We start from the raw sequence: 20238 nt of genomic DNA, 5'->3' as shown, positions 1-20238 counted from the left end.
GTGAAAGGATCAACATAAAGTCCTTTGTTCAGATGACTGTTGAGAATGTTACAGCCTAGATAGGCCACACTACCTGCAGTAAAACACTGGCAATGAACAAACCACAATCTCCATCATATGATCAGAAGTATCTCATCACACCCACATGTTGGTTACATGACTGGGAGGTTTTATGACAGTATGAAGTTCTAGACCATTTTTTCCTTGGAGGCTGGAGACCTCCACCATCAGTTTAAGGCCCAAACATTAAGATTATTCAAAAGCAAAGTACTAGAAATTTCTCAACAGAAACATAGCATGTAAGCATACTGAGGTCCAAAAGGCAACTAGGTGTGAAGCATCCTATAAATGACACTCTCCCTCTTTTTTGACAGTTCATTCTAAAACACTGGTTGATGAACTGCAATGATCAAGAAGCTAGTACTTCTGCTGTCCCTTCTGCAACATGGTTAATCCCTGGCAGATTGGCAGGGTTGACAGCTGAAGACACTACCAAACCCATGAGCTTGAAAGTCAAAAGCTGGGGTTACATTAACTCTCCACTGAAATCAAGAGTATCATCAGAAAGAACAGTTATTTATCTTACTGTAGTCCCAGGAGATGCACTGTTCTGGGGTCTATTCTTTCCATGCACAGCTTGTGTAAAGTCACTCACTCTTCATTAACAGATGCCATGGTCCTCGCTTTGAAATTGTAAAGTAAAAATATACTCATCTAAACTGTCAATACAGAATTTCAAAAGCATCAAATTCTGCAGCAACATAAAGGCTGCAAAATACATGAGACCAGCACAGCTTGAAGAACTTATTAATACAAGTAAATAATTATGTCTTTGTGTGACTGCCGGCATGAACTCCAGTATTAACAAGCAGCGAGCTGTTACAGATTTTCTTGGAGTCGATTTTCAATCCTATTTAACACAATGTCTCCAGAACAGCTAAATCCAGAACAGGATCTTTGACATGCATTTCCCGAGCAGTGGGTGTGAGAACTGGACTTTGTGTGTCTGCCCTATAAATTCCAAAAATAAAAACATTCTCCAAACACACTGCAGAATCAGTTGGAAAAACATCACCTGCACAGCTGGGAAATAAATACAGGACTTCATAACAGAGGAGAATCACTGTTTTTATGTAGCTGACCAGCAGCACCTATTTAAATAAACTAAAAACAGTCTCCAAAGAAAGTAAGAGGTATGTGTTATTCACCAAGAATAGAAGCTATATGCAGTATTTAAAAAAAAAAAAAAAAAAAAAAGAAAAAAAAAAAAGAGCTGCTTTCATTAAGTTTTGATTCTTTGGAATGTGTTATCCAAGTCTGTACTACAAACAAACAGATAAACATGGAGCCTTAATCGTCCTTTGCTTCTAAAGGAGGATGGCAAGTAAGAGGTATAGGACATAGGAATCACTCCAACAAATCTTCATGGACCAAAGAGTCCCAGATGCAAGATGGATCCTTAAAGAATCTCTCAATACACTGTTACTCCTCTTGAAAGTGCATCTTTATTTCACAAATGTCTAGAACATTTGACACATTTTAGCTTCTACAGTTCAACGTTTATATTTTCATAAAGATTTGTGAGGAAGGGTAGAGTAAATACAGTTCCACTATCGGCTAATTTGGAATATAAACCAAAGTCAAGGGTAGTTTTCATAGAAAACACGTGAAATACTTACAATAGCCATAACCTAAAAAACCTACAGATTCCACCTAATGGCAAGTTTTACATCGTAAAGCCTCATTCAGAAGTACAACAGCCTAAGTTTTCTACAGTAAAATGAGCAAAAGCAAAAGTTTTCTTTTGCATTCTACACAAACTTCATATGCCACTACCCCAAAGTTGCTAAGCTACTATCTATCGTATTTGAGAAGTCGTGGCAGTCCGGTGACGTTCCCACTGACTGGAAAAGGGGAAACATAACCCCCATTTTTAAAAAGGGAAAAAAGGAAGACCCAGGGAACTACAGGCCAGACAGTCTCACCGCTGTGCCTGGGAAGATCATGGAACAGATCCTCCTGGAAGCTATGCTAATGCACATGGAGGACAGGGAGGCGATTCCAGACAGCCAGCACGGCTTCACCAAGGGCAAGTCCTGCCTGACCAACCTAGTGGCCTTCTATGATGGAGTGACTACATCAGTGGACACGGGAAGGGCTACAGATGTCGTCTCTCTGGACCTCTGTAAGGCCTTTGACACGGTCCCCCACAACATCCTTCTCTCTAAACTGGAGAGGTATGGATTTGACGGGTGGACTGTCCGGTGGGTGAGGAATTGCTTAGATGGTCGCATCCAGAGGGTAGTGGTCAACGGCTCAATGAACAGATGGAGACTAGTGACGAGTGGCGTCCCGCAGGGGCCCGTATTGGGACCAGTACTGTTTAATATCTTCATCAGTGACATAGACAGTGGGATCGAGTGCACCCTCAGCAAGTTTGCAGATGACACCAAGCTGAGTGGTGCGGTCGACATGCCAGAGGGACGGGATGCCTTCCAGAGGGACCTGGACAAGCTCGAGGAGTGGGCCTGTGTGAACCTCATGAGGTTTCACAAGGCCAGGTGCAAGGTCCTGCACCTGGGTCGGGGCAACCCCCGGTATCAATACAGGCTGGGGGATGAAGGGATTGAGAGCAGCCCTGCCGAGAAGGACTTGGGGGTGCTGGTGGATGAAAAGCTGGACATGAGCCAGCAATGTGCGCTCGCAGCCCAGGCGGCCAATCGTATCCTGGGCTGCATCCAAAGAAGCGTGGCCAGCAGGTCGAGGGAGGGGATCCTGCCCCTCTACTCTGCTCTGGTGAGACCCCACCTGGAGTACTGCGTCCAGCTCTGGAGCCCTCAGCATAAGAAAGACACGGACCTGTTGGAGCGGGTCCAGAAGAGGGCCACAAAAATGATCAGGGGGATGGAACACCTCTCCCATGAAGAAAGGCCGAGAGACTTGGGGTTGTTCAGCCTAGAGAAGAGGAGAGAAGGCTTTGGGGAGACCTTATTGCAGCCTATCAGTACTTAAAGGGGGCTTATAAAAAAGATGGCGGCAGACTTTTTAGCAGGGCCTGTTGCGACAGGACAAGGGGGAATGGCTTTAAACTAAAGGGGGGTAGATTTAGACTAGGTATAAGGAAGAAATTTTTTACGCTGAGGGCGGTGAAGCACTGGCACAGGTTGCCCAGAGAGGTGGTGGATGCCCCATGCCTGGAAACGTTCAAGGTCAGGTTGGACAGGGCTCTGAGCAACCTGATCTAGTTGAAGATGTCCCTGCCCACGGCAGGGGGGTTGGACTAGATGACCTTTAGGGGTCCCTTCCAACCCAAACTATTCTAGGATTCATAGATATATACATATATGCTTTAATTAGTGATTAAAGCTGGAATTCATCAAAATTCAGAATACCAGTACAGCATGGTAAGTTTAAAACAGTAGCACTGTTTTAAAAGTTAGAAGAAATCTAGTGTTCTTAACCCTAAAACACTAAATTTAATCCCTGGTTTATACGTGAGGAAAGTGTAGCTTTAGATTATTTGCAGGCAAGCCAAAGCTGTTAAAAAAAAAAAAAACAGTATTAAGTCTACCCTACCTCTGGCAATTCTTTATATATCAGAAATGAAGGAACACAAAATAACATTAACTAGGAACAAAAAGTAGTGCTGTCAGCTTTCTTAAAGTCACCAACAATCTATAATTTTAAAAAAAAAAAAAAGGCTTGTCAACATTAGTCACCAGTATGCCCAAAGCAATTTCAGCATAGCCAAAGAATTAAAAGAATATTTTAAATTAGAACAATATTACCAAACGCAAGAATGGACAAATTAATGATAACAGTAAACAGCTCAAATAAGACGACTTTGGGGATTAACTGTTGAACTTAATCTCCCAAATTAGAAAGAAAAAAAAAAAGAGGAAGAAACAGAGACAGACTCCATTATAAGTGGTAACTGTTCTACTCGGCACAAAATACACAGGTGTCTTCTGTCACTGTATTCAAAATAAGTATTTGTTACCTTGACCACACTTCAAACTTTTCAAGGAAGCTGTTTCTTCCTGAACCCTGAGTGGGAAATAAAACTCCAAAGCATAACCTGTTTACAAGCCAGGTTTATAGTAAACACTTGTACTAGAAAAAAAATAAATTCAAGCTACTATACATATATATACACATATATTTTTATATATATGTTTTGATGAATCATATTCCAGACCACTTCAATTTTTATGCATTTTCTCTCTTTTTAAGGTAAGCTCAAAGTGAGATTTTAGTCCGTAACCATACACAAATCCTCCTCAGTCGCCTCCTTAAAATGTCTCAAAGGCATTTGTGTGCCATCTCAAATTATTTGAAATGTTACATGCAGTATAATTACATTTACATAATCATTTAGCAAATCAAGTCCAATAATGCCCACATTTTCTCAGCATCATGAGCAGATTACAAAGTCATTTCCTTATTTCACTGAAACCATTTTTAAGCTTCTTTCTTCTTTTAGATGTGTACCACTTATTTCCACAGTGTGGCCCATGCTATTTGGAGACCAAAGCCAGTGGTCCAAACAACAAAAACACATGATAATACTATTCAAAGTACTCATACGTATTCTTCTATCAGCCCAAAGCTTTTTGCTTTTTTCTTTCTTTTTCCCCCGTAAGTCTAGCCCACTTCTGGCAATTCTCCATCTATCAAATATGAAGGAATGCAAAACAACGTTAACTAATCAGCATTGTCAACCTTCCTACAAACTCTAGCATGTGTCTAACCATCAACATTCATGGTATTGCCTCTCAGCACTACCTCAGTTCTATAGAGTTGTGTTGATATTTCATCTAAATTTGGAGATTTTAGTCACCTCTTTAAGCATCAGTTTTCATTTTCAGCTGAAGCTGGTTGTAGAGCATTCTCTTCCTTTTTAAAACTTTAAAAACTTACCATGTAACTTCTCTTATGAAACATTTCAAATAAATATTTTTTAAGGATGTGATCCAGTTTCCACCATCTTACTTTTTAGCTTTGAATAGCAAAATATGGAAGCTCAAATTGCTTGCCAAATGCATATCTAGATTGGATACACCAGGTATCCACCAAGGAAGGAAATAGGATCAATTAACTGAACATCTTTCTCATGTAATTTTGTTTGTGTGCATCCATGTATATTGAGATACAATTCCCAGATCTTCCATTTCATATGCAGTTCACCTAAATTTAAAAAAAGCTATGAACCAATCCAAGTGCTACCAAAATACCATAACATCCCATGGTTAATAAACTACTATACTATATGACACACCAATAACAGTTCAAAATACATGTTGGTAACCCATAGCCTCGAAAAGAAGCAATGCTGGGGAGGTGGAGAAAACTGGATAAAAAAATAAAACCAAAAAGCTTTTGGTTTATAAACATAGTGTTTCAACACCAACTTTTCTGTTTACGCTCCATACACTGTTACACTTGTCTCTTGGCATACGCTCCATCTGGCTGTGGAGATGCATCTGCTTCTTTATGCTCCAGGCTCTACACGTGCAGATGAGCTCTACATGCTTACTCAAAGCTATGAACTGACAATCGCATCTCTGATACTACATACGTCTATGACTAAAGAACACGTATTGCTCCTATAGCAGCTCTTCATTAAAATTTTGTGAAAAGGCAGAGAAATAGAGGGCCCATTTGGTATTTTAATGCAAGATGATGCACTGAATACAGCTTCTGTAAGATTAAACTGGCTTACTTACTCTACTGTAAGTAGCAGCAGGTACATTTACCTGCTTTCTGTCTTGTTTCTGTCAAACCTATGACATGACCACTATCACACCAAGCCATCACAAACATTACTTCCTATTAGTCAGTGTTTCCCATGTTAAGAGATTTAATACAAACATCCAAATCACCTGCTGTAACTTAAACCAAGAAACAATTATGATTATTCTAATACAGCAGTCTTTTTACAAGATTGAGTATGTTTACAGTAATTACAGGATATTGTTTAGGATAGGTTTTTTTATACTTTTTAGTTATGATTTTTATTACAGATTATTGCATACTTCACGGACAGCTGTCAATAACTGGGGTATAACCTAAGCCTTATACAGCATGTTATACTATACTGAAAACAGCATTAAACTATACAGCACAGAAGAGGCTCATTAACTGACACCTATCCAAAATTCTCATGGGCACAGATGCCAACTGGTGAAGTAGGTCACATTTTAGACAGGCTCCTAAAAATCAAATCACAGTTTGATGAGGTGATATGATGGAACGTGCAGAACCCACCCACCCACAGCCAAGTGTAGGTTAAATCAACCCTGTTTTGCTGTATCACTCAAGGAACATCAAAACGTGGAAAAGAAATAAAAAGTCGAGCTAAACAGGCAAGAAGAGCCCGTCTTCAGCCTTCGACTCCCACAAAAAGCAAGGCTGGAAGAGAGGGAACAACTGAATGACTGTTGCTTTCTGAGGCCCTCTTGAGGGACAGAAGAACTCAACATGGAAGTGTTACCTTGTAGAGAGTCTATAATAATCTTAACACCGCCTACACTAAAGAAGATTGAGTATGAGTGCCTGAAAGGATGAACGCTCAAGGTCTCAAATGGTCTTTTATACATTAAAACATTCTGTTGACCATATGGATACAGAATCCTGATAAACCTGAAATTCTTCCCATTTTACTCTGCAGAAGTACTCTACTTCTTTCTTCAGGAAAAATAATTACTTGCCAAGAATAATGTGTTACAGAAAAAAAGTCCATGAACTTTAAAGCATCACATGCTGTAACACCTACAGCAAGTCCTTCAAGTCATAGATAGTACTTCGGTCTAACAATCTTCAACTGTGCCATTACAGCTTTGTAAAACTAAATACATGATCCTAATATTTCAAGAATTCAAAGCACACACTGAATGAAAACCTCACTTTTTTCAATATCCCTATATGGTCCATCTAAGCAGTGCAAGAGCACTAGCTTTCACTCAGATAACTATGAAAAAAATAGTATGAATGAAACCTTGTTGTACAACAGAACAAAACCTCTCTCATCTGATGTGAAAAGGACCATTTCTCCAAGAGCAAGAAACGTCAAAGAATTTTGAATGGTAATTTATATTTCTGAAATCATAGGAAAAGGTTATTTTGGAATTTCAAGAGGGTACATTTTTTGCTTCCATGAGGCTTAAAGGAAATATTACACTTACCACCTCTTGAGCAAATGTCTTTTACTAAAAGGTCAGGAGATCAGCAACCGTAAGCAAAATTTCACTGTCTTCACCAACATCAACTATGTTGACCTTCCATATTTCAGAGGGATGCAGAAATTAATCTAAAAAACCCATTAGACAAATTGTACCTGATCCTGATAAGCAAGTAAGTTTTTTCAGACCTGTGTATGTTCTGAAGACATTGAGTGTTTCAAACAACCCTGTTTTCCCTATTCACCTCTTTTTTCCAAAGCTGTAAAACAGATTCAAACAGCAAAAAAGTTGAAGATCACAGAGGTTGAGTCCCAGCTCAAAAATGCCACACCAATTATCTGTTAAAACTGGTTACAAGCCATCTGTTACAAGATCTTCTCCCTGAATTTTAAAAGTACCAAATGGCAGGGAATGGACCATCCCTAAGTATACTACTGATAGTTAGAAAACTAAGCTTACATTAAAGCGAAACTCTCTCAACTTCTAATTCCAGCTATTCAAAAGTCTGTGATTCTGCCAAGATGGCTGAAAAAACGTATTCCTTACACCCATATCAGTTACTAGTTACCAAGTAGCTACAAAAGAAAAAAAATTATGACAACAAAAACCCATGGCAAGAAATAGGTAAAGCAGCCAACAATTTATTGGTAGGCAGACTGTTTAGAAATTGAATAGAAAAAAAAAGGGGGGGGAAACAGACAAAGAAATATTAACAGAAATTAAAAAGAAAAATGGGACCAACAAAAACACATTAAAGGGACAAAAAAATTAAAGAAAGAATAGGTACAGGGCAGCAACAGAGCATTCACATCTACAATAACATGTACAGAGAAAGACATAAGGGCATGTATAAAAAAAAAAAATTCTAGCATTCATTTAAGATACCAGTGCTCTCCCTCCTACTATGTTTTCACACAAACGTTCCAGCAGCAACAGAAGATACCAAGCTCTGGGCATATAAAAGCTATTCCTATGCCAAAATTGAACAGGAGGCAACTGTAAGGGGAAGATGTCTCATCTTAATCATTTACAACATTACCATCTACCCAGTACTGAAAATACGTAGCAGTAGATTTGTTTCTTCCCTTATACAGCTTCTGAGCTGTGTAGAATTAGCTTTCCTTCTAGCACAGCAAAAAAAACCCCTCCTGTCATGCATATCAGGGACACAGTGGGTCAAGACTAGTTTCACGGTGAGCCTACATCACAATAAATACCATCTGTCATATTCAAGGAGGCAAGTGAATTACTAAAATGTGAACTAAGATATATACATCAGCTGTAACTCCATAAAATGGAATTACTTATTCTAAATTGGTTTACTATATATTTGACAGATTTTTAGGGTGGTTTTTTTGTAATTTTTATTTGTTAAAATAGTATTTCTACATAGGCACAATAAAGAGAAGCCATTTTACGTTGTTCTTTCAGAACGTTTCCGAAACGCTGGTGCTGTAACTTCACCTCTGTCATGCCGCAAGCACCTGTCAATGGTGAAATTACATGAAGCAGTGAGTTTCTGGCAACTTGCTACTGCTTAAATACAGGAGTCTTACTCTTCCCCCATCTCACCTCTTCTCCCATGTTCCTCCCTATCTATGCTGTACCTGTCATTGTGTCTGTTCCAAAGCACATCATATTCTCCACTGAACCAATTCAGCTCTGTTGTAAAGCAAAAAATTAGGTAATTTTCCATTGAATTTTCCACTGAAAAGGAATGTTTTTCTAAATTAAAGACATTATTTACTTACAGTGGGAAGCAAACCATCCGAACCCAACCATGAATGGTATCTCTTAATTGCCTAAAGAACAATAGCTAATAGACTACAAAGTTACCATACAGGCAGAGCAAATCCAAAATGCAATCAGCTGCAAAAAATGAAACTGCGGAATCTCTCTCTGAAATACTGTACACATAATTTTTTCTCCTGGAATCCAGAGAGAAAACATCACTCTACCTTACATATATTTAGCTTGTAAATATTTCATCCTACCAACTTAACTTTCCCATCCAGAACACAGCCATAAACTTAAAGAACATATTTTCCCTGCAAAAAGGTATACACTCCCCTCTCTGACTAAGTAACTTCTTACTAAGAAAGAAAAACAAAACCAAAAACATTTCAAGCAGACTAAAGAGCGCACAGGGCTAATCTGAAGAGACTGGGAGATGCACTCCTAAATTATACTATGTATGAAAAAAGAGAGTGAAGTCCCAAATCCCACACTAGTATAATACAGTAAACTTACAGAGGAAAATAAGAAAGAATCTGCAGATGAGTCCTTGCATGTTCCCCCAGAAAAGAAACCATATATGCACTTGGGTACTGACTGCACTTTTTTTGTAGTTGCCAGGGGTCAAACGCTTGACACTGGTAAAAAAACCCACCAACAACCACCACCACCACCACCACCCCCCCCAAAAAAAACCCCCCAAACTATAGGCAGCCTTGTGTAGAAGTTTTTTTGGAAGAGGTTCTTAGTACTCATGATGTGAAGAAGCACAATTACCACAAGTCATAACACAAAGAGGCCTTAGATGCAGAACAAAGATCAGCCTCACTAATTGACTTGCTTGCATCCCTATCTCAAATTCACATCTCTCACAGTCAAAAGCTCATCTTGAAAGAATTAGGTTTTCCCTTCCTCTACAGTGGCTATCCCTTATTTATACTTATCCAGTGACTAAGTAATACTCCTCCAACTCTTCAAAGCTTGCATTATCCCCCTCATTAGTACTCAACACTGAATACAGAAGTTGGGGAGGTTTTCTTTCTGATCATAAAAGGCGGTAGGTAAATTAGCAGAGAATCTTCTCAGAAAGAAATAAGGCATTTGTCTATTTCTCAGTTTTGTCCCTCTGATTTTTGTTGAAAACTTATTTACAAGATCAGCTAGTATCCTCCCTGTACTCTGTGATCCCCTTGGCAATAGACTCTTCAGCTATACAAGGCTAATCACTATTCCTAAATCATTCCTAAAAAGCAAGGCATTTGTTCGGAAGACAACTTCAGAATTTAAATGAAACACTTAAGTCAGCCACCTGTTTTGGTCTATTTACAGGACTACTGGAGACATGACTCTTATCTGAAATGCAGTTACAGTACATAAAGGCTCCAATTGCCAAGAAAATCCTTGATTTCTACTGCACTTAATTTAGAAATTATGTACTGGAAAGAGTTTCTATTTAAAGCACAAGCATAATAAAAGTAGACGAAACCAATACCTTTGAGTAAATATATTCATGCTATTCTATTGCTGCAGAAACTGCAGTCGTTCTACTGCTATGTTTTAACTGACACTGAGTGACTGGACAACAAATTTAATTAAAGTTCATTTGCTCCATAGATTCACCTTTTTTTTTTTTTTTTGTGGCTGAACAAGGTGCAGCACAGGCTGTGGCTGATTCGATCCCTGTGCAACATTTGACTGGTAAAGTGGCTATTACCTCAGAAAAGAAAAGGGGCCAACCATAATTGTCTTTTAGGCTGAGGGCACTCTTTGGACCTTATTCTCCACTCAATTGATTTTTTCCATGAAAACCTTGAACACTTCCCTCCTCCCCCAAAAACAACCATCTTTCACACCTCTATTTCCATTGCCAAATGTGGTTGAAATCAAACATGTTTCCCAGAAACTGGCAGGGGGTGGAGGGCAGATGGGAAAACAACATGGCTTTAAAGACGACTTATTGCCTTAGAGAAACCAGACTAAAAGCAGTAGTTTACATTTTATGACAAGGTTTTCAAGTTATTAAATACATTTGCTTAAAATATCTTAAAATACTCTACATTGCTCTATATTTGAAGTATTAAGGAGATAAGAAAACTGATGTGTCTTTTCAAATTGTTACCTCAACGATATCTGAGTTGGTTCTGCTTTCATGGGGCTCGTTGTATTCTGTATATTTAAGTAGAACTTTGTCCATATCAGTGCTGGCATACTGAAAGAGTTTGTTAGAGCTGTTAAAAATGATGAGTGCTATTTCACAGTCACAGAGTACACTCAACTCATACGCCTTCTTCATTAATCCAAACTTCCTCTTTGTAAAGGTGACCTGGGGGGAGGGGGTGGGGGGGGGGAAGAGAGAAAAAAAAATATTATTCTTTAACACATGACAAGGGTTTGAAGCACTAATCAAGCACTCAAGGAATATACCAATTGAGCCTACACTATTTATTCCTACTAACAAGCGACATAACTAAACATGTGTACAAGCTTAAAAGAAGAACTGCTTATCATATTTGGGTGCCACTTTTAGGGCCAATGCTCTATATTAGACTAAGCTAAACAATTACACCCCCCCACCTCTTCCACTGGTATATAACTACCAAGGAGAGGGTATATAACTACCAAGGAGAGTTAAAGTTTGTAGGATCCTCTAACCGTATTTCCTTCTGTTCAACCAACACTGACTTTCCAGGTATCACAATATTTTCTTCTGTGATGACCAGTTATTCTATAACTAGTTTACAAGTTACTCACAACCTTAATTCTAGTAAAAATCAAAGAAAACAGCAGTATCGATGGAAGCAACACTGTTACTATGATTCTATGATTTCTAATTATGCAAAGCTAAGAAATATGCTTATTTTGTTGCTATTAAACCATCTAATCAAATTCACTTATACTTTTAAGCTGTTTTCTGCCACTTGGGAACATCATGAAACAATCATTCCATCCAATTAGAACTGCTGTGGGGAAATAAATCTATTACAGACCATCACAAAGGAGCATTTGCCCATTGGGGAAGGGGGAGAGACACTTAGTTATAAAGATCACCATCAAGTATGGAAAAAAGAGGTTTAAAAAATTATTCCTTTCACAAGATTTCAGTTAGTTAAGGATATAAGAGTATCAATGTATTTGACATCAAGTTGAATCAAACACAGGTCTAATGCTAAGACCAGCTTTTCGTCAAGGATAATATTTTTACTAAACATCCTCTTAAGTGTCTCAAAAAGGCACTTAACCTACTACTATGAAGTTAACGTTCTGAGACCTTTCAAATAAAGATGCTATTTTCAGATCTAGCCTTTCAATCTGAGTTTCAGTGTTGAGGGGAACACCTCTGTCTATGGCCATATTCACAAGCCCATATTACAATTCAAAGTATATGCCTCTGTGACAGGTGAGTGACCTACATGCCCTACATGTTTAACAGACAATAGTGAGAATACTTTTGCAAGATATGGAATGAAGTAAAACACAAGAAACAATCAAACCTGTTTTATGGGTTTCTGTAGTTTAACATGTTAATTACTACCTAGGTGTACATCAAGTTTTTGGAAGATGGATGGGAAAATTCTGTGTATACACACCTCAAGGCATTTTTTCCAGAGATGAGTATCTCATGCATATTATTTTTTTAATACTATCCATAATACAAAATATATACTATCCTTCCCACCACAGAGTCTCAGAGGGATGCAGACAGATATACTAAAAACATTATGTACATAGCGTGCTGACAAAAACTGTATTATTACAACAGTATACGCACACTTTGCTCTTCCACCACAAATGATTGCAAAGGTACTGTGGACCTGAGATGCCTCTCCAGCTGTAAAACAGTATCACAGAATCATAGAATAGTTTGGGTTGGAAGGGACCTCTAAAGGTCATCTAGTCCAACACCCCTGCCGTGGGCAGGGACATCTTCAACTAGATCAGGTTCCTCAGAGCCCTGTCCAACCTGACCTTGAACGTTTCCAGGCATGGGGCATCCACCACCTCTCTGGGCAACCTGGGCCAGTGTTTCACCACCCTCAGCGTAAAAAATTTCTTCCTTATATCTGGTCTAAATCTGCCCCCCTTTAGTTTAAAGCCATTCCCCCTTGTCCTGTTGCAACAGGCCCTACTAAAAAGTCTGCCACCATCTTTTTTATAAGCCCCCTTTAAGTACTGAGAGGCTGCAATAAGGTCTCCCCAAAGCCTTCTCTTCTCTAGGCTGAACAGCCCCAAGTCTCTCAGCCTTTCTTCATAGGAGAGATGTTCCATCCCCCTGATCATTTTTGTGACCCTAAAAAATTGTGTTCCTCTCCACGGAAATCTTTAGTAAAAGGCGAAAGATTTATACGATCTGAAGAGAAACCGTAGTAGTACCCACATCCATTAAAAAGAAACAAACAAAAAACCCCCCTGTTTTAACATGTGCCCCCTCCCCCCAAAAATGCACTGTGCCTATGATTTTTGAAAACCTGGATTGTTAACACTTAGCCACAGTAGGAATGGAGGTAATAAACAGAAGACCTAGAAAGATGAGAATATGGAATGTCGGGCATATCATGATAACCATAGTTCCACCTAAGTTCCTGTGCAGTGTTTCTAACTTAGAAACTTCTTAGGGTTTAAAGACCACTAATCACAGAGCCTTTTGCGAGGCTTGAATAATCCGTGTTCAGATAAAAAGTGAGTACTTACCGTAACTTTTTTATTCAACCCTTTTAAAGCACGTTTGGTGAGAAGCTCCATTAAGATACAGCACTCTCTCTGAAACAATTTTATGTAAGAGTGCTGTAACACATTCAAGGTTCAACTAGGGTAAGCAGATCTTTTTACCTACTTCTTGTTTAACAATTACAAGATATTAGTGAGACAAGATGCCAAAAAATCTGACAGACTTTACCTTAATGTATCTTCTGTTAGTATTTTACTTTCAGTTATCAATTCAACAAGTTGACCAAGTACAAATGTAGGTTTCACGGGGCTGTACTTTTCCCAAATGCAGGTGGAAATTTTACTATCCACATATAATACAAAACAGCTGCTTTTTAAAAACAGATCTTGTGTAAGTCTCCTAGCAGTTCTATCACTTTACACATGCCTTCTTTCAGAACACTTGGGATTTATTTATCCTGTCTTGGATGGGACATTAAGAATTACTTTGGATTCCTCTGGGGATCTGGGGAAACTGTGGGTTTTTTTAAGTAGCTGTTGTTGTTCTAGATACTTCAATTACAAGACACTTAAGAGATTATTACCCAAGTATGAGCACATATAGACAGATACTACTGTTTAGTTTTTGTCAGGAAAAAGGCATCGTAAACAAGATGTGTATATGCTGTATTACTTTGAGAAGTCATCAAATGAAAAGACTTGAAGGCTTAGTTCCACCAAGGACCTGTATGATCCTGGGCAAGGAATCTTAACTTCTCTACTGAAATGTTATCTTTCTCTCCTCTTGTAAGGCTATTTTACTTGTGATATTCTCAGCTAGCATCGATTTCTCACTTTGTGTTTGAACAGCGCTTAGCACAAACCCCACTACCACTGGAGTCCAAGCCTTACTTTAATGCACATAGACTATTATAAACTCATTTTTCATTTAAGAACTCAGAAAGCAGAATATTAGTTCTGCAAATTTCTCTATTTTTTTTTCTTGCCATTTAGTGTGCCATTTAGGACCACACTAAAAACAAGAATATGTATCTTTATTGCAGGCCAACGGCTTCCTCAGCACTACTCCAATACCGCTTAGCAAAAAAGGGCGAGAAGGAGACAGCAAAGGCAGCAAGATTGAGCCTCTTTGATACCTAATTTACTGTACTTTATTCTCTTCAGCTTAATGAAGATAAATGTCCTACAGCTCATTCAAACAGATAAGACTGCTTAATTAATAATACAGTGACAGTCTCATGACAATTGTAATCCCCCAGAGTAATGGTCTACATATTCTGTTTTGAGCTCACATACAAACCCATCAGAAATAAGATGCTTCTGATAAAACAATAGCTTTTCTTCCCACACAAGTTATATGAATTTGCTCTGCAGGCAAAGCTCTATCCCATTCTACTCATATTTTCGAACAAAAAAACCCTAAGCATCATATTAAACATCTAAACAGGACACCATATGCATGTTCATGAATGACCTACTAACCAGCTATGTATGCCATAGAAAAACTGACAGAACACAACTGAACTATACTTTCCGTTTGGCAAAACAACCCCCCTAAATGCCCTCCTTACCTGGGTCAATGAAAGAAATTCTCAAAAGTAAATTAATACCTAATAAATATCCTGTGCATCAGAGCATTTTAGTATGTTAAAACTCTATATACTAGCTACCAAAACCACAGGACACCAGTGGAGTTAGAGAATACCATTAATAGCTCTACACAAAGAATTTCGCTCCACTAACAAAAGCTATTTAATCTCTTTAAAACCTTTTAAAAACAAAATGCAGTATGTTATCTCAGAGTTTCCACAGAAAAAGGATAAGGCAAGCCTAATTCCATTTTTAAGTTAGAGCTTAAAGCCTCTTCCTAGTCACTAAAAAGCCCAAAAGAAGTGCTAGCCAAAGACCAGCCAGAAACAAAACTTAGAAATTAATCCCCATATTTTGCTTCAGTCACAGCAATGGTACAAGTGGGCTAAAATTTGATACAAATGCACTAATTCTCCTCCTCGCCATTGTTCCAATCTGAACAATGAGATGGAGATCCAAAAAAAACCCCGCAATTCCCCCTGGAAAAAAACCCACCACACCGAAGTCAGGGTATAACAATATTTGTATTTCAAGCAGAACAAAAACATGGTTATCCAATTTACTCCAAATAAGTTAAAAAAAGGGGGGAGGGGGATCAATTTCCACCTCTTCAACGTGCCTGAAGTTCTAGAGCAAGATATGAAAGAACTGAAGTTATTAATTCATCTACTTTTACTACATGTACTTAAGACATTTATCGACATCAAACATACAGTCACTGTGTGATTAAAGCTGTTCAAACACAATACTTGGCTTTCTCCCAAACTCCAATAATACTTTTCTTGCTATATATAGTCTTCTCAGAGTTTACACTGCTTTAAAGTGATACGGGAGAAGAACAATCCTGATTTCACAAACAAAACAATGGGCTCCGAGTTGATATGTCAGCAGCAAGACAGTCTCATGGAATTCTGACACTATCCCAACATCAAGTTGGTGCTCAGGAGAAGTTAAAAAAGCAAATCAAATATTAGGAAGGGAACAGAGAACAAACATCAGTACACCACTATGCAAGTCCATGTTTTGCCTGCATCTTGAACACTCTGCAGTTCTGGGTCCCTTTGCCACCAAAAATAACATAGCAATACTCAAGAAGGTTTAGGGAAAAGTAGCGACAGTGGTCAAAGGTGTGGAATAAATTCTGTATTAAAACAACTAAGTAAGCTATGGTGCTTCAGCCTGAAAAAGTTATTTTAAGAGAAAATAAGAAAACATGGCAGAGGTCCACAGAATAACAAGATGGACAGACTAGACAGGGAGTGACTGCTGCCTCTTTCATACAAGAGCTAAATAACTAGCAGAACCCCAACTAAGCATAAATGAAAAGGTGTTTCTTGAAACAACAGGTAATAGACCTATAGGAAATCCTAGCCAAAAGATGCTGCAAATGCTGCAACTTTGTAAGGGTTCAAAGGATAACTGAACAAGTTCACTGGCAGGGGGTGGGGAAAACAAAAAAAAAATCCATTAATGGTTACTAAATATAGGGAAACCACATCCAGCTCAGGAAATCCCTGAGCTAAGAATAGTTAGAAGCTAGAAGAGGGTTACAGAGTAGTGTAACATGCATCTCTATCCTATGCTTATTTGCTTATGACCATCATTGGACAAAAGATACTGGTCTAGCGGCATCTTTGGTCTGACCCACTATGACTATTCTTAAAGATCCGAAGTCATTCCTACAATACCTTTCCTTAAAAATGGTAGCTTCCAGATACCCCACTCTACATTTCAATATCCAATTAAAATTTTATTTCATATGTCATGTAGCAATTTAGAAGTTAAGAGTAAACACTACTGCTGTACAATCATCAACTTTTGATACTTTTCAAGTTCACAGGACACCTCTTTATTAGGGCAAGAGCAACCAAGTAAGCAGCTTTCCCTAAAACAGTGCACTTTCAAGTACTCTTCCCTTTTGACTGACAATTTTTAAAGACTGTTGTAGTAAACAGCTCTTACAAGGAATATAAATCAATGCTTTTAAATAGAATCATGTTAACAAAATTCATTATTATATCCAAAACACTTTAGATCATTGTCCACAGCTATGTCAAACTCCTCTGTCAAAGAGGCTGCAGCAAATACTTTTACTACATCCTTTCTGAATTTCTCTTCATTTCTCCATCTTCATTACTAAGTGTTCCTAGTAGCTATCAGATCAATTAAGGTGTCTGTTCAACACGGTCCTCCAGACTACTAGAAGTACAGACTAGGCTACCATTTATATAGGAATACTGGTTTTACAGTGAATTTGATTTAAAGTAGTAATTGATATTACTTATAAATAACAATTTCCCCTAAAACAGTAGTAAAACCATTGAGACATATTTCTTATTTGTATTCTGATAATGCCATCTGTAGATACGTGAAGACAAAGCTCAGCTTTAGAAGAGTGAATTAAGATGAATGTATTCAAAATTTCCATTAATTTTTAGGATTACTGATGAACTTGTTCATGCAGACTCCTTGTTTCTCACCTGTCTGTTCCGTTCATCCATTATTCTTGTGATCTGTATTTTCTTCCTCCCCATTTTCAGCCTCTTCTTTCTTTTGCTTTGCAATCCAGAAATATACTAATCCAAGAAATTTCACTCTTCAGTATTCTAACACATGATACGGTTTTCTTTTACTTTGTCTTCAGCTTCGGAAAGGTTCCTGTTTCTTCTTATAAACCCCTAAAAAATAAGATTTTGAAAAAATTAATTTACAAATTAATAAAGAGGAAGCATCACTAAACGCTTGTATAGCTGTAAAACATGTGCACGCATAAAATAACTGTAGTGAAGAACCAAGTATTTTCATTAGTAAAATATTACACTACATACTTTGTTCCAATTAAGTAAACTCCAACAAGTTTGCTAGATTCTAAATCTGTAGTTTGTGGGTAAAATGACCAATAATTTCATACACTTTCAATTGGATACCTTAAAAATTTACAGTTGTCAAAGGAGGTGGTGCTCACTACTCTAAGCTTTAGGCCTTGAGTGATCTGAGGTTTCAAAAATTTACCCACAAAGTTTTGGTTAACTCCATTCATTATTTTAGGAAACCTTACAGAGAAACCACTTTTGTGTTTCCTGTTTGTCTTGTAAAATTATCATCACTATAATGAAACAAAGCCATGAGAATACCAAGTTTCTGTTACCAAACTAAATTACCTCATTTTGTAAGACAGTATTTGGAGTTTTATTGGGAAGCAGGAGGGAGAAGGAAAAAGGGAATATCTTTACTTTAAAAGGATAAAGACCACAGAAAATATTTTCACAACAGAACTATTTCACAGCTACCAAGACACCAATGAATAATTAAGACATTCACACAATTACTCTCTCTACAATAACCTGCAAGTTGCACATTTGCCAATAACCAATTACCAGTCCAGCACTTGTTTCATTTTGGTAAATTGTTTAGAAAGATAAGGGTGCATGCAACTTGAAAAGCCAGTGTGCCATCATAATATTTTAATCTGGTACTAATGCACCAAACTGACTTGTAAAACTGATATTTAACAAACTTTAAATGCATTTTCGGTAAAAAAAATTGGTAAGCCATATTCCAAACATACTGCTTGAACTGTAGGGTAACATTAATTCAACAAAACTGGAGAACAACTAAAAAGAAATAGCCTCTAGAACATCAAAACATGAAATAGGTACACCTTATTCAATTACCAACTAATATGCATTAAAATAAAAGGGGTAAAAACAGCCACAATATTAGCTTATAACCTCTCTAACTTCCCAACCCAAAACGCCTTTTGAAATTAAGCCTTGCATATTTTAATATGGGTGTCACAATGCCATATCCGTGAGGCCATGTGTAGAAAGTGGTGCAACCACATCACCATCAGACAGCTAATAAGCAGAGACAGGAAGAGGCAATTAGTCACAGGCTACACTTCACAATACATTCAATTTACACTGAGGAAAAAACCATGACATTCTGATGCAGCTGGGGGGGGGGGGGGGAAGAGGTGGAAGAAGATCACAAAATGAAGGAATGCCATTTTATATATACCTGATACCAACAAAGGACTGCTTTGGTAAAACATCATAAAACGCCCAACAGTATTTAGCAATACTATTCCATGGAATTTAAGATCAAATGAACACTAAGATTATGTGATGCCCATTGGTCAAAAGGATATGCACCAGATATTTTTTATACATCAAAACACTTAAAAGCATGCATCAGTGTTGCATTCCTTTTATTTTCTTCAAGAAAAAAACTTCTTCCAAGGTACTGCTAAAGAGGTATTAATAGCTAGCTAAGGCCAGATGAACAAGCCTCTACACAACCAATAGTACACAGCAAATATTTTACGTGGAGAGCAACAGCTAGCATATAAATTTATACATTTTTTTGTTAAAAAAAAACAGCAAGAATATCCACTGGACTCTAAGCTTTAATTCATAAAGCATTCAGTCTTAAGTCAGCTGCCCCACTCTCTTAAAAAAAAACCAACACCTCAGCTCATGCTATGATCACACATTAAATTTAGTTTCACAAAAATCTGGTTGCATTCCTTGAACACACCTAATAAAAGGGTCTCTATAAGCAGCCCTTAAAATTTGTTTTCTCCTTCATGTGTGGCTTCATTTTTTAAATAACCGTACGTTATTGAAACAGTTCTCTGAATACAGAATTACCAGATTCCTTCCTCTGCTTTTTAAAAGCACTCACCATCGTAACTAGTACATACAAATAGCCACCACATGTGAGATCAAAGATCCATCTGGTCCAGCATTTTATCCGTGGCTATTAGCAAATATCACTAGGATGGTAAAGGAGGGACATAGGAATAGAATAAGCATATGTCATTTAACGGCAATATTTATAAAGCGTTTTCTCCAGATATTCAGTGATTTTTGAATCAGGAACTTCTGAAGTCATATACAGAATCTTTGATTTAAAGCTGTTCATCAAATCTTCTTCCATGAATATTACTTTTGAATCTGTGTAAATTTTTAGCACCTAGAAGCTAGGAGTTCCACAGCTTAGTTATGCATCACAGTAGAAGATACATCCTTTCATTTAAGCCTGATCCTGCTAATTATATTTGGTA

At 37.8% G+C, this 20238-nt stretch overlaps 1 protein-coding gene and 1 non-coding gene across 13 annotated transcripts in view; both read right to left on the bottom strand.

Annotated features, from left to right (window-relative positions):
• The window catches only part of MEF2A (myocyte enhancer factor 2A), a 98960-nt gene that overhangs the window by 40276 nt on the left and 38446 nt on the right, over nt 1–20238 (bottom strand). For all 12 annotated transcript variants that reach the window (XM_076348011.1, XM_076348016.1, XM_076348015.1 and 9 more), the window contains 2 exons: nt 17651–17848; nt 11035–11238 (listed from right to left, as the gene is read on the bottom strand). In XM_076348011.1, the coding sequence (XP_076204126.1) occupies nt 11035–11238; nt 17651–17704 (258 nt within the window). In that variant the 5' untranslated portion in view covers nt 17705–17848. The remainder of the gene's footprint in view (nt 1–11034; nt 11239–17650; nt 17849–20238) is intronic.
• LOC143165304 (U5 spliceosomal RNA) lies at nt 13166–13283 on the bottom strand. The gene has a single exon (XR_012996241.1). It is a non-coding gene; the product is annotated as a U5 spliceosomal RNA (small nuclear RNA).

Source organism: Aptenodytes patagonicus, chromosome 10, assembly GCF_965638725.1.
Source record: "Aptenodytes patagonicus chromosome 10, bAptPat1.pri.cur, whole genome shotgun sequence".
NCBI lineage: Eukaryota > Metazoa > Chordata > Aves > Sphenisciformes > Spheniscidae > Aptenodytes > Aptenodytes patagonicus.
The sequence above is the reverse complement of the archived record's forward strand: the minus strand, read 5'-3'. Positions and strand labels throughout refer to the sequence as shown.